The following is a 14,085-nucleotide window of genomic DNA, read 5'->3' as shown; positions in this document are numbered from 1 at the left end:
GCTATACAAGCGCTGACCAAGGTAGTCTTTGGAGATGTATGTGCTCCAGACAATTAGTTGCATCTTCTTAATGAAGGGGAAGACTCTCTTTTGCATTAGTTTGGTGAAAGCAGTGGACCAGTCAACAAAACAAGCTGATATAACGCTGTTTAATTGTGTTCTTATAAACTCATATAGAGGTAGCTCAAAAACTCTTAAATAACTTACATCAGAAACTGCTTTTTCACTAAACCAGAGTTAATCGCTACTGTAACTGAGTGTAAGTATTTTTTTAATATCATGGATGTTACTATGGATGAAACAAGTGTCATTATTCTTGCTATCCTGTGATCCTTTTGAGTTGGACAAAAGTGGAATTGAATGATGCATGTTTGCTCTTTCTATAACTTATGGGAATACTTCTTAATTCACTCCTTTAATATTTGAGCTTAAAAATTATTAACATAAAGAATTTAATATATATTTGGAAAATATTTTCTGTGTACTTAGCAAAAATGTATTCTGCATTGAGCATATGGTGACCATTAGATAAAAGTTTATTAAATCTGTTACTACATACTTTCTAGAAGATATAATACTTTTTTCTTCAAATATATCCTCAGAGTAAAACAACCCACTGCTTTTCAACTGCAATATTTATACCTAGAATTGGCCATTATTCAATATTTGTAGACTTTACCTGTATAACACATGTGTGATGACGTGATAATGAAGATCTAGGTAAGTGATTTTTCTGGGGAAAAAATCATTACCTAGAAGAGGGGAGGGAAGAGGGGAATTGACTCTTGCAACTGTTCATTCTTACATCATTAAGGAGGACTTACTTTTGATGAATCCTTAATATAGGTCCCCAATGCCTACCAATGCTTATTTGTCCAATAATTATTAAAGATGCTGCAAATATTGTTATTGATGATGATGAAAATGATGATGATGGATGATGTTGAATAATATCAGTTATCATTCTTGACAGCTTAGAAATGTTTGCCTACTTTCGGGAATTCCCTGGCCGTCCAGTAGTTAGGGCTCTGAGTTTCCACTGCAGGGGACACAGGTTCAATCCTTGGTCCGGAAACTAAGATCCCGCAAGCCGTGAGGCCAAAAAAAAAAAAAAAGTTTCCCTACTTTCCTTCTAGTAGTGTCTTCTTCTGGGAAAGGCTGTTGTAATAAAACATGTGCTTTATCTGTTGATATAACTCGGATTCACCAAAACCTCTTAAGGTAAAGCATTTGGCATTGAATGTCTACTGGAAGTTATGATTTCTTACTTTTTCAGCATTCTAACACATCATGTAACAAAAAAGTAGAGGTGAAGAGATGGTTCATTCTCTTAGCTTTTAGAGCAAACCTTTAAGATTGACTTTGTTCCTGGTTGGCACTGTCTTAAGAAAAAAGCCTGAGTGAGTAAATGGAGCAATCTTGCATTCCCCAAACTGACAGTTACATTGAATGCCTCCAAGAGGTGAAGAGTATTCTGTCCACTGTGTAACTTTGGATGCACATTTCACTCCCTTTATGCTCAGTAGGCATTTCCTTCCTTCATCAGCAGCATATTATTTTATTTATACTGAGCTTGATAATTTTGATTCTACTTTTTTCTCAATTCAGAATAGTAACACTGAATGGACATTAAGAAGAGATACTCACTTAAAAAGTTCTTAGAGGAAGACTTAACTATGACTATGACTATGTAAGACAAAACTGCTGAAAAAATCTCCTGTCAGCTTCTCTTAGTACATAAATAATATGGCCAAGTGTCAAGAGATGAGAAAAGCTACAGATAATTTGGATTGTCTTTAAAGTTTTCCTATGTCAGTGAACACTTAGAATAATTCAGTCTTGAGGCATAAAGGTGCTTCTCTAGCTAGAATTGCAATTATTTTCTGTTCCTCATTTTCTCAAATATTCTGTCCTAATTAAAGGCTTCCTAAACGAGTATGTAATTGTTGATTTTTAAACTGCAATTGCAAATTACTTATACCCTCTAAAGTTCAGTAAGCCTTTAAACCTTTTAGCTCTTCTATTGATATCCTAATCATGCAATTAAATCATCTACAGTAAGCAGATGAGCTAATGCAAGCGGTGTCATGTTTTCTTCGGTGTACAAATCAATAAAGCTATTGTGATGACTTTCAGGTCAATGACCTAGCTACTGGAAATGGACACAGCTTTAAAAATAGATATTTAACATAGGTGTCATTTGCACTAACAGCTAATATTGTTGCTCAACATTTTGGTTATAATAGTTAAGTTATTCTCAGTGACTTCATATACTCACAGAATTAAGGAATGCCATATTCCAAAGGAAAATGCAGTCCAGAAGATAAAAGACATAACCTTGAGCTCTATAAAACAAAGATGCTAGAATCATATGGTCTTATTTTCCAGGTGCTTATGTGCTCCAGGTCAAGGCCACGGATGCAGATGACCCAACCTATGGAAACAGTGCCAGAGTCGTTTACAGCATTCTTCAGGGACAGCCTTATTTCTCTATTGATCCCAAGACAGGTAAAGTTTTTATTAGAGACAACATTATCACCTCCCTTTCCCATTCTAACACTGCAATAAAGATTCAATGCGCTCCCCATCTAGCAAAGGAAGATAGGATCTTACCTTGCTGCTGCAGAACTCTTTCTTTCAGATTGAACTTGGTATAAATATAAACCTTTTTACACATATATGCCAAGTCCAAATTTGTTAGTTAGGAATTCTTTGTATGATTTATTTTAAATTTTCCAGAGTCGAGGAATATTTTTTTGTTTATTCTAGCTAAAATAGCCTTTTATTTCAGTTTTTCTTGGTTGGGTTCAATTATATTCAGTTTTGGGCCTAATCAACCCAAGATTATGGAGTTTCTATTGCTATCTCTATCAAGGGTTATGGATGGTGACTTTGGAAAAATATAGACTTATGCTTCTAGTAGGGGAAAGAAGAGGGCTGACAAACTTGAAACCCCAAGATCACTAATTCTTCTGGTCTATGTTTTTGAAGCCACTCTCGTTTTTAAGTCAAACCATTGAAATTCCAGTTTTCAAAGCCCAATATAAGAATCTATGCAAAGTATAGAAAGGGCAGGGAAACATGCAGGACGATTTTGTATTCCCCTTAAAATGAAACGAGTTCCCCCTGTTTCTAGAGAATCTGTTTTTGAGTGAAGATAGTTTTTAAGGAGCTCCAGTCAAGCTGACCAGTGATCAAAGCAGGTGTTCAGTGTCACAGTTAAAGCAGAAACTCCATAATGACAGTTGTTTTTATCAACTCTTATATAATACATTATAACATGTTGCATATTAAATTCAGTACTGTTTATCACATCAGTTTAAAGTAATGGAATAAACTGTTAACATACTGGACTAATAAGTTACTTTTAAAATTTGTAAACAGATCTTTAAAGACCTACATTGATTTGAAAGGTATTCGTTTCCGACACTATACATGCAAATGGGTTAAACATTTCAAAATTTATACTTCCTCAGAAGTGTGTGGAAACTGGAATACCAATTAGATATAGGTTAATTAATAATTAACCATGGATGGATGTTGCTTGGAAACACAAGGTCAATTAAGTGAAAATAAAGAACCAGCAAATTTTCTGTCAACTAAACCTGCCATTCTGTCTGTCCTCACTTCTCACCCTTTTCATCAAGCCAACAGGGGGCCAGAAGCCATCAAAAAATGAAGGGAATAAGGCTGGGAGTTGCTCCCTTTAGTAAACTTAAAAAGGAATAGATTGTAGTAAGGACGACATTAGTCCTTTAAGAAGGGAACATCAGTGATGAAGAAAATACAGAAAGGTTCAGGACAAAGAAGCTCTTTTGGTTTGGAAGTAGGATCAGAGATCAAAAGCCACGGGGTCAAATGTTAAGAGTGAGTGTGTAATTGGGAGATTACACCTAAAATGTAAGTTATTTTCCAAAAGTAGGCAGTGAAGACAGGAGAAGAAAATGTTTGGCAATATAGGTATTGAGGAAGTTTTTTGGTGGCTATTGTTGTTTACCTTTGGGAAAATCATCTATTTGTGGAAAAAAGGGAAAATTGTTGATAAAAAAAGTTTGGGGAAGTTTTCAGTGAAGTTTATGATGGTACAAAGCTCCAGGGGAATTAAGAAGGTTTGTGCAATAGGCCAAAAGTATAGACAAATAATGAGATTATCTAAGATACTATACATCCTTTTATCAAAAGGGAACATTATGGGTTATTTTTTCTTATACAGTTACATTTTCCAAATTTACCATAACTGGTAATCTAACAGAAATAGAAGTAAGGACAATATCTGTCTCCTAGATCACTTCAGCCTCCGAGAAGCACTTCTCACAGACAGAAAGGATGGGAGAAAAAGAAAGGAAGGTGTCTAGAGATTGGTGAGGAGGGAGGTTTTTAGTATTAGGCTTCGCTTACTGAGTTGCAGTGATTAATTCCATAGAGTAGATGAGTTTATATACTCAGAATAAATGTGGCAGAAGAAGGATCAAAGATTTAATATTGGAAAAATAACTATAGACGGAGACTGTACCTAGCTAAAAAAGCAAGATAAAAATCATACAAGGGTGAATCGAAGCATAAAGCGTGGGTGCAGAATATAATTGCTTTGGTCAAATTAATACTGGACAGACAACAATTATATGAAGGGTTTACTTGCCCTCCCCTTGATTTTACTTGTTCAATATCAACTTTAGATAAATTCTAATGCCTTCAGAAAGTATCATTTTACAGAAGAGTATGTATATTCATAATATGTCTTTTCTAATTGTGTATTTATATTTTTATATCATGCTTATTATTTAGAACTGAAGGTGAAACAATTCTGGCATGAACTATGGAATAGATTTTTTGAAGCATTGATTTTTACTGGAGACAGAAGTCTTGATACTAACAATGCCCCAGACCACTAGACAGGAAAAGAGTGGATGGTGAGGCACTTCATTAATAGAATGATAACTAGTTCTTCGTGCACAGAAACCATTAAGAAGACTTTTTGTCAAATTTATCACCTTGTGGTAGATAAGAATAAATCAAAACTCAAGGATAATTGCCATTTCTCAGAAATAGCCCCCATTTGTTCCAGCCATATAGTTTCCTTTTATGATTCCTTTTGCTGTTATTAAATAAAATGCATGAAAAACTAATATTATCTAAAATTTTCCACATTTGAGTGTAGAAACCAGTTTAAAATAATTTCTAAAGGAAGAGTCTCATCAAAACTTCTGGTGCCTAAGTATTTATGAAGAGATAAATATAACTATTTAGTATTCACTTGGAATGAGAACATATTTTTAAAGGTTTTCATTGACATTGCTGTTTGACAAACATTCCTAGCATCTCTATCCAAGGTATAAATATGGCAGGTTTATTTATAAATAATATAAATTGATGCATTCTATGAAATAAGCCCCTAATTGACTTTAAAATTGGCTAATTTGGCAATTATTTGGCTTACCTAAGAGAATGTCTACTGTAACTTAAAATTTGCATGCATTCGTGTATATGTCTCAAATGGTTATTAAATATTTTTAAAAAACAGAAATGTAGATACATTTATAAAACATTAAATAACATTGATCCTTATTATACTTAATGTTTATAAAACACTAAAATATTTGTCATATTGACATATTATGTTATTATATATATTTTACACTTAATATTTATTATACATTAGAAAAACACTTATAATCTATAAAATGTTAAACAAGAGGCATTGCAATATCTTATTTGATGCATGAAATTGAGAGGCTAAATATTTCCAGAGCATTGATAATAGAATTATTTCATTTAGGAAAACAAACATTATTATAAACGATTGATCTCATGACTTAATTTACATTTAAAATTCTTTTAAAGTATTTGAATTTTTCCCTAAACGGTTTTAAAATCTAGTCTGAGTTGGATAACTAGATATTGCTATTTGGTGTATCATGTGGTGATGATATGTTGATTTTTCTAAATAATCTGAGCTCTACCTGAGAAGCATTATATTGGTAATACTATTTTATCTCAACATTTTAAAAAATCTATAAACTTTAAATTGTTCTGTCATGGTAAAATATATATAACAGAATTTTTGCTATTTTAACCATTTTAAGTGTACTATTCAGGGACATTATGTACATTCACATTGTGTAGCCATCACTACCATCCATCTCCAGAACTTTTTCATCAATGCCTTTTTGTTTATGTGCACTGTCAGAAGTGCATATTTATGTCTTTATGTTATGTATTCACATGTGCATTTTTAGGATTCATGTGAAAACAATTGAATGAGAATGGGATTGCGTGCCTGAGTTACTTTCTTTTTTTCTTTTATCCACTATCCTGATATTTCATGCTCTATGATTCTGTCCTAGCTTCTGTCTGGGAAATCTGATGAAGTGCTGAGAGAACTGACACTTTGTCAAGATTTTTAGTTCAATTATCACCTTTTGATTAGAGATTATTTTCTTCAAGCTTACTTCCCAAATAAAACCTCATCCACCCTGACTGATATTTATTCTTTTCAGTTTTTTTTAAAAAAAATGTGTTAGTGTTTTAAAGCCCCATAGTAAAATTAAAGCATGGGTCAGACTTTATATTTTGAGCTAATTCTTTATATAAACTACTATGTACATATTTACAATGTTTTATGGCCTGAGCATGCCTTTGACTTTAATTCAGAGAAAAGTCTTACATGATTTAGACACTTCAGTCAGTGCTGGTGAGATAAAGACAGAAGCTCTTTTTTTCTTCAAGAGTGAAATAGGAAATAGACAATTATTAAGAGTAAACAACACGTGCCGTTACCACTTTTGTAATATTTTACATATATGCAGTAAAATTACATGACTAAAAATGTACTGCAGGCAATGGTTTCCTTGTATTCTGCCTTGTCACACTTCACGAGAACTCTGTGTGAACTCCACTTGCCTTATTTTAGAAACCATGGAATGCACACATCTGCAGATAGAACTAAGATTATTTGGTCTTGAAAGGAAAATACTCCAGGGGGATGTGATACATGCCTTTCAGAAGTTGTAGAGCTGTCATGTAGAAGAGGAGCTAGTTGTATTCTCTGCTGCTCCAGAGGGCTATCAATGGCATGAATTACAGGAAGAAAGAATTTTGATTTCATTAAGAAAAAAAGATGTTAATGATTGTCCATAAATAAGAGGGGCAGGCACCTCATGAGATTGTGAGCTTCATATTCCTGGAAGAGTTAAAGCAGGTAATGAGTGATAAGCCAGTGGTGCTGGATTTGGGTATGGATTTCCTGGATTTGGGTAAATTGATGCACATTTACTTATAACCAATGACCTGGCAGGTCCTGTGCTACCAGGACACTGAGATGCATCAAGCCGATCCTCAAATAGATCCCCACCTACTTGGGGGAGGACATCAGGTCCTCAGAAGATTACATTTGGGTTTTCTAGGATACCGCTCTATGATACATAGTGTGACTACTAGGCACTAGATATAGACTCATGAGAGCGGGGAAACTCCCAAGAAAAGAACTTTTGGGGAAGTGACTTCTAAATCTTAAGGAATAGTTAAGGCATGTTATAGGTGCAAAGTCGGACCATACTATCTTTAAATTTTCTTCCTACCCAAGATAACCTGATAACTCTTCCTGTCATCAAAATACATTATTGGCAACAGTTTTTAAAAAAGTATACACTTTATCTGTGTAGTCATGAACACCGTATTTTTAATAAAGCTTAGGAATGTACTAGCTTTTAAAAAAATCTATTACAGAAGCAATAGGAAACTAATTCAGTATAGAATTTCAGTTAGAATGACCAATACAGTCCTATGAAGATGACTTTGATGACAGATATGAAGGAAGTAGAGCAGCTGTTTATGGTTACATTTTGGAAAGAACATTTCCAGCAGAGGGAAGAGAGGGTACAAAGCTCTAGTGAACAAAGGAGGGAGTTGTGGAAGATAAGATCAGAGAGTTAAGATCAGGGAGTGGGAAGATGGAGATTGTGTGAGGTCTTTAATCTGAGCGACCTGGATAATCTCTGAGGATTTCTGATTGGAGGGGCTCTGTGACCGCTTCATGCTCAGACCTAACCACTGTGACTGCTCTTTTGAGAACAGACTAGTGGTCTATGTCTCCTCTGGACTCTAATCCTCAGTGAATGGAGAATGCAGCCATTCATCCATTGTTCATTCTACCTTTCTGTATCTATCTCTACCTATGTATATCTATCTATCTATCCATCCATCCCTCCACCTAATCTATATGAATAGTCTCAAATTAAGAATTAGCATTTTTCCAGCTTTATTGAGATATAATTGGCATATAGCACTGTGTAAGTAAGTGGTATACAATGTGTTGATTTGATACACTTATACATTGCACAATGATCACCACCATAGTGTTAACCACACCTCCATGAGGTCACAGAATTACCATTTCCTTTCCATGATAAGAACTTTTAAGAACTACTCTCTTAGCAACTTTCCAGTATATAATACAGTAATATTAACTGTAATCATCATGATATACATTCTATCCTTATAACCTATCCACCTAATAACTGTAAGTTGTGCCTTTTGACCAGAATCTCCCCATTTCCCCCACCCCACAGCCCCTGGTAGCCACCAACCTACTCTCTGTTTCTATAAGTCCTCAAGTTTCATCTATGTTGTTGCAAATGGCAGGATTTTTTTTCATCCTCATGTCTGAATTATTGAATTATAATTATTGAATTATAATTCCATTATATCACACCTTCTTTATCCAATCATCTGTTGATGGACACTTCTGTTGTGTTCATATCTTGGCTACTGTGAATAATGCTGCAATGAACATGGAGCACAGGTATTTCTTCAAGATCTTGTTTTCACTTTCTCTTGATACATGCTCAGAAGTGGAATTGCTGGATCATATGGTAGCTCTATTTTTTACTTTTTTTTAAGGAACCACCATACTATTTTCAATTTACATCCCTACCAACAGTGCACAAGGGTTCTCTTTGCTCCACATCCTTGCCAATACTTTTTATCTCTTGCTCTTGATTTATTGATAACAGCCATACTAAAAATCATAAGGTGATATGTATCTCATTGTAATTTTGATGTATGTACATTTCCCTGATGATTATTGATGTCAAGCACCTTTTCATGTAACTATTGGCCATTTGTATGACTTCTCTGGAAAAATTTCTATTTGGTTTCTCTGCCCATGTTTAAGTAAGATTTTTTTTGTTTGTTATTGAGTTGCATGAGTTCTTTTATGTTATGGATATTAACTCCTTATCAGATACCTGATCTGCAAATAGTTTATCCCACTCCATAGGTTGCCTTTTCATTTTTATCTATTATTCCTTTTGCTATGCAGAAGCTTTTTAGTTTGATGTAGTCTTACTTGTTGATTTTCAAGATGCCTTCCCAGAGAGTTTATTTATCTTTGAAAACCACCAGCTCACTTCTCTCCCACTCTGTGGTCTTATTTTATACCATCCCTCCCAACAGTGGTATGCTGCAGCCACATCGACCTCCAAGTTCTATTCTTGTATGCTTTGAAGTAGTGCTCTCCTCCTTTTCATCCCTGGGATACTCCTCCCTGGGTTCTTTCTAAGTTGGCCTCTTCCACTTCTCTGGGATTGCAGTCTTTCCTCAGAGAAGACATTTCTGATACTACCTTCAAGAGGACTTTCTTTCATTTTCCTCATAACACCAATCACCATCTGAAATTAGCTTAATCATTTAAGAGCTTCTTTATGACCTCCTCACCACTTTACAGGAACACATACCCATTAAATGTACATTCCATGAAGGAACCTTATACAGAGACTCTATCAATTATTTTCCCAGATGAAGACAGATGATATCCAGTTGGGCAATTTGAGATTAGTTGAATAAAAGGACTCTTTATTAAAGTGCAAGCAGACTGTAGGGAAACCATAAGGGATAAGGCCGAATCTGGAGAAGAAATAAGAAGTGGATGCAGTTACCACACTGGGGATGAAGGAATGAGGGTGTTCTAGAGACGCAGGCAGAGACCATGGCAGGAGAAAGTGTGGAATATGGGGGATCCATGGAAAGAAAAACCCAACTTCATTCTCCTTCTACCATCTAATCTCCTGTCAATTGGCCCAGGGCAACCAGAAACCAGAGAGCAGAGAAAAGTCTAGAAAAGTATATATAGTGGAATTGGAGGGGCAGATGGAAGCCTCTTCACCATTACACCCTTAAACCTAAGAACAATGCCTGAATGAAACATATTTTAGTACAAGTGTTGACTGAATCTATTGTCCCATGTTTCAATCCTGCAGTTAAGCACTCAATTCAAGAAAAAACTCAGATAAAACCAAATCCTCGATTATCACATGTAATATTTCATGATTTTTCATGTATAGTATTGCATTATTTTCATCTCAAAAAGTTTTCTTCAGCATATCTAACCCATTTTTACAAAATAAGCTGAGATCCACCAAAACTAAGGGACTTGCCTATAACACCAAGGTGATTGCAAAGGGAGAATATATCCCCTGATAGATTAGTATACTTTGGTACTATAAGGTTTTATAACCTTAATTTAAGGTTATAACTCTCTCAACCATATATTTCCATTCATATTGGCAGAAATAAAATCTATTTTTCTCATTCTTAATTTTGCTCTAATTATCTTGCATATGTTGGAAAGTTCATCAGGTACAAGACCATACCAGTATTCAATGTAAACTTGCTTATCTACTCTTTTTTTTTTCCCAAAAAATAGGATTTATTTCATAATTATTTCAAATTAATTAATGTTTGTGGTATCACTACTGTGGAGTATCTGTGAAGTATTTATACTGTTTTATAAAATGTACGTTTTTTCTTTTTAATCTTAAACTATTATCATACAAGTTTGTTGCTGTATCTTTATATACAAATGCTGAAAAATAGAGATGGATACTTGAACCTAAATCTAAGATCTGAAATGACAGAATGTAGCAATTCCTTCGGCTGGTTACATTTTGCTATGGAAGCACTTTAGTCCAGTCCTTTTCAAGTTTCCTCCTTGCTCAAGACCAGGCAATCCATTTTCATTTGTTTGGTTTTAAATGTTAGGAAGTTTAGAAACAACCAGTGGCCATAAGAAGAGTAACTTTTTGAATAGGAGATTCCCCGCTGCCCCCACCCCCCGCCCCAGGTTTTTTCAATACACCACAGTATTTAAGGATTCTCTACTCACAGTGAATTTTGTTGTCTGCCTGATTCCCCAGATTCATCTCTAAAAAAATTCTAGAAATGCCATATTTTATTTCTCTGGGACAGTGGTTCCTAATGAAAATGGTGGTGGGAAGGGGAAGCACATCATGGTCATCAGAGGAGATTTCCTTTGAAACTACATACACAACCCTTTCCTCTCTGAATTCTAACATACAGTCTCCCAAAGGCAGCATTACGCTAAAAGGATGGCTGGAAGCTGCGGCTAGATCACCTATCAGACACAAAATGGAGGAGCAGTGCAGGGCAGTTAGGGGTATTGATGACAATTATATCAAATCATCAGAAAAAAACTCTAGTCTTAAATAAGTCTGATAATGCTTATTTGCTCTCTTTTTCATAGAATCAATGTTTTACATATGTATACATATATCATAAAATTTATATATCAAACTTATATTTGTAAATTATATTGAAAATTTTCATACCAGAAATTAAGTGAATGGAGTAAGAAAGATACATATATACTTATTGGAAATGAACTGAGTAAACATAAATCTGGTCAACAACAGGAAAATACAGTATGAATATGAATTAAACCCAGGCATTTATCTAGAAAATATAAATATTATAAGGCAGGCAGAAGTCATGTAGCTTAAGGCATGTAGGACCAGGCCACTGAGATGCAGAGATGAAGAATCTTAGTTAAGACACTTGGAAATGAAACATCAGAAATCCAAGCTGAAGAAAGGACAAACAGATTGAAGTAAAAGAGTGTCAGCAGCAGTGCATGAATAAAACAGCAGGAGCAAAAAATGGAACTTGCCTTTTTTGCAACAATTTCCTGCAAAGGGCCAAAAGAAATTGCAGATTGTAGTTAAGTCTGAATTAGCAAAAGAACAGCATTAGGTAAGTACAGATAAAATAAGGATGTATATTCAGTTTGTGCTTAGGATTCTATATTTTGTGTTGACAATTGATATTAAATTTGTTATTCATATATGCCTTATTATTTAAGAAATAATATCAAAGACACATGGGTTTAAGACAAATTTTCTGCAATCTCTCCCTAAAATCATTAGGTATAGATTGGAATTTGTTATAAAATGTATTCACAATTTACCTGCAATAAATCCAGAAGGTTTTAGTTGTTACACTATGAATAAATATAAATACAGACATAAATATAAATATAACTTAGTTCTACACTCAAACACAAGAACAGAAAATGAGTAGGCTATGTAAATATGCATATATATCATGATTCATGATTATAAATTATTTATAGGGACTTCCCTGGCGGTCCAGTGGTTAAGACTTTGCCTTCCAATGCAGGGGGTGTGGATTAAATCCCTGGTTGGGGAGCTAAGATACCACATGCCTAGTGGCCAAAACACCAAAACATAAAACAGAAGCAATATTGTAACAAATTCAATAAAGACTTTAAAAATGGTCCACATCAAAAATAAATGAATGAATAAATAAATAAATAATTTATAGATTCCTTCCTTCATTTAGCCAGTCATTCCACTAGTCAGACGGTCAACACATTCTTATTGAGTTTTTTCTAAATGACAAGCACTCCATTAGAGGTTGTAGTATAGTAACTTGGTGACAAGAGAGACAAAATCCCTGCAATGGCAAAGCTTAACAAGATCTAAGTAAAAAAATCTGCGGCTAATATAAGTAAGAGGAATCCTGAAAGACAAAATAAAATACACAAAGGAGATATTCAAGTGTTCAAAGAAGCAAAGTAATATATATGTATCCCTCAAAATAGATAAGAATGAAGAAGAAGATGTCATTCTTTAGAAATCTCACCTCCAGTGTAACCACTTAATTTTTTTACTATATATCTAAAATATATATTGCCTAACAATTTGATTATTTTTTAAAGGTAGGATCATTCTGTATAAATTATGTCTAACTTGGTTGACTCAGTGCATGATGACCATCTTTTAGAGCCAATACATTGTTCCTTAACCATATTCCACAATGTTGCACAGCATTTCACTATATGGCTATTACCACAATATATTTAATTATATCCTAACCATTGGATGTTTTGGGTGTTTCACTTTTTAATACACAGAATTTTTGTTAGCATGTTTTTTTTGCTAATGAATCTAGATAGAATCATTTTCTTGTTGTGGACTATTTTATTTTGGAAAACTCACCGTTTGTGATATTTATCTTTTATTTTTTTCCCCCCTTAAGGTGTTATTAGAACAGCTTTGCCAAACATGGACAGGGAAGTCAAAGAACAATACCAAGTCCTCATCCAAGCCAAGGATATGGGCGGACAACTGGGAGGGTTAGCTGGAACAACAATAGTCAACATCACCCTAACAGATGTCAATGACAATCCACCTCGATTCCCAAAAAGTATGTTCTTTCCTGTTCAGTCGAAATCAGTGCAGCTTTTTAAAAAATGTCTTACATTTCATTGAATGTTACAGGAATTGCAGTAATTTTCCAGACACTTTTTGTCTTTAGGAAGTAGAAGCTAAAAATTAAATGTCCTCAGAATTACATTTTTCCATTAGAATCATGCATAGTGTGATTTTAATAGAAAAAAATATAAATGAGTCAATAATTGTACGAATCATGTTATCAATTCTTATAAAAGTAAAATATTCACAATAGGTTGGGATCTTGTCTAATTTCTTACTAGTTGAAAAAGTAATATAAATATGAAAAGTACAATGTAATTTAAGATTTATGACATATATGCCACTGTACTATTTGTTATATCATATAATTAGCATAAAATTTTCTGCCTTCACTTTATCAATTATATGTGTTGAATCATTTCTGTATACTTCCCTGGAGATATCAGATGACATTGCAGTGATGCTATTTCTCTACTTTAGTTGTATTTTATTTTAGTTTTGCAGTAGGTGAAAATTGCTACACTTTCTATGATAATAGAATAATTCACACCTATAT

General features: G+C 34.1%; 1 protein-coding gene across 5 annotated transcripts in view; it reads left to right on the top strand.

The window, feature by feature from the left end:
- Nucleotides 1-14,085, top strand: part of LOC132362145 (cadherin-12-like) — a 359,212-nt gene that overhangs the window by 265,358 nt on the left and 79,769 nt on the right. For 4 of the 5 annotated variants that reach the window (XM_059916147.1, XM_059916150.1, XM_059916151.1 and 1 more), the window contains 2 exons: nt 2,389-2,508; nt 13,354-13,521. In XM_059916147.1, coding sequence (XP_059772130.1) covers nt 2,389-2,508; nt 13,354-13,521 — 288 coding nt within the window. The remainder of the gene's footprint in view (nt 1-2,388; nt 2,509-13,353; nt 13,522-14,085) is intronic. The other variant, XM_059916149.1, reaches the window with a different exon arrangement.

The sequence above is a fragment of the Balaenoptera ricei genome, chromosome 3 (genome assembly GCF_028023285.1).
Source record: "Balaenoptera ricei isolate mBalRic1 chromosome 3, mBalRic1.hap2, whole genome shotgun sequence".
Taxonomy (NCBI): domain Eukaryota; kingdom Metazoa; phylum Chordata; class Mammalia; order Artiodactyla; family Balaenopteridae; genus Balaenoptera; species Balaenoptera ricei.
Note: the sequence above shows the minus strand (reverse complement) of the source record. Positions and strands in the feature narration are given on the sequence as shown.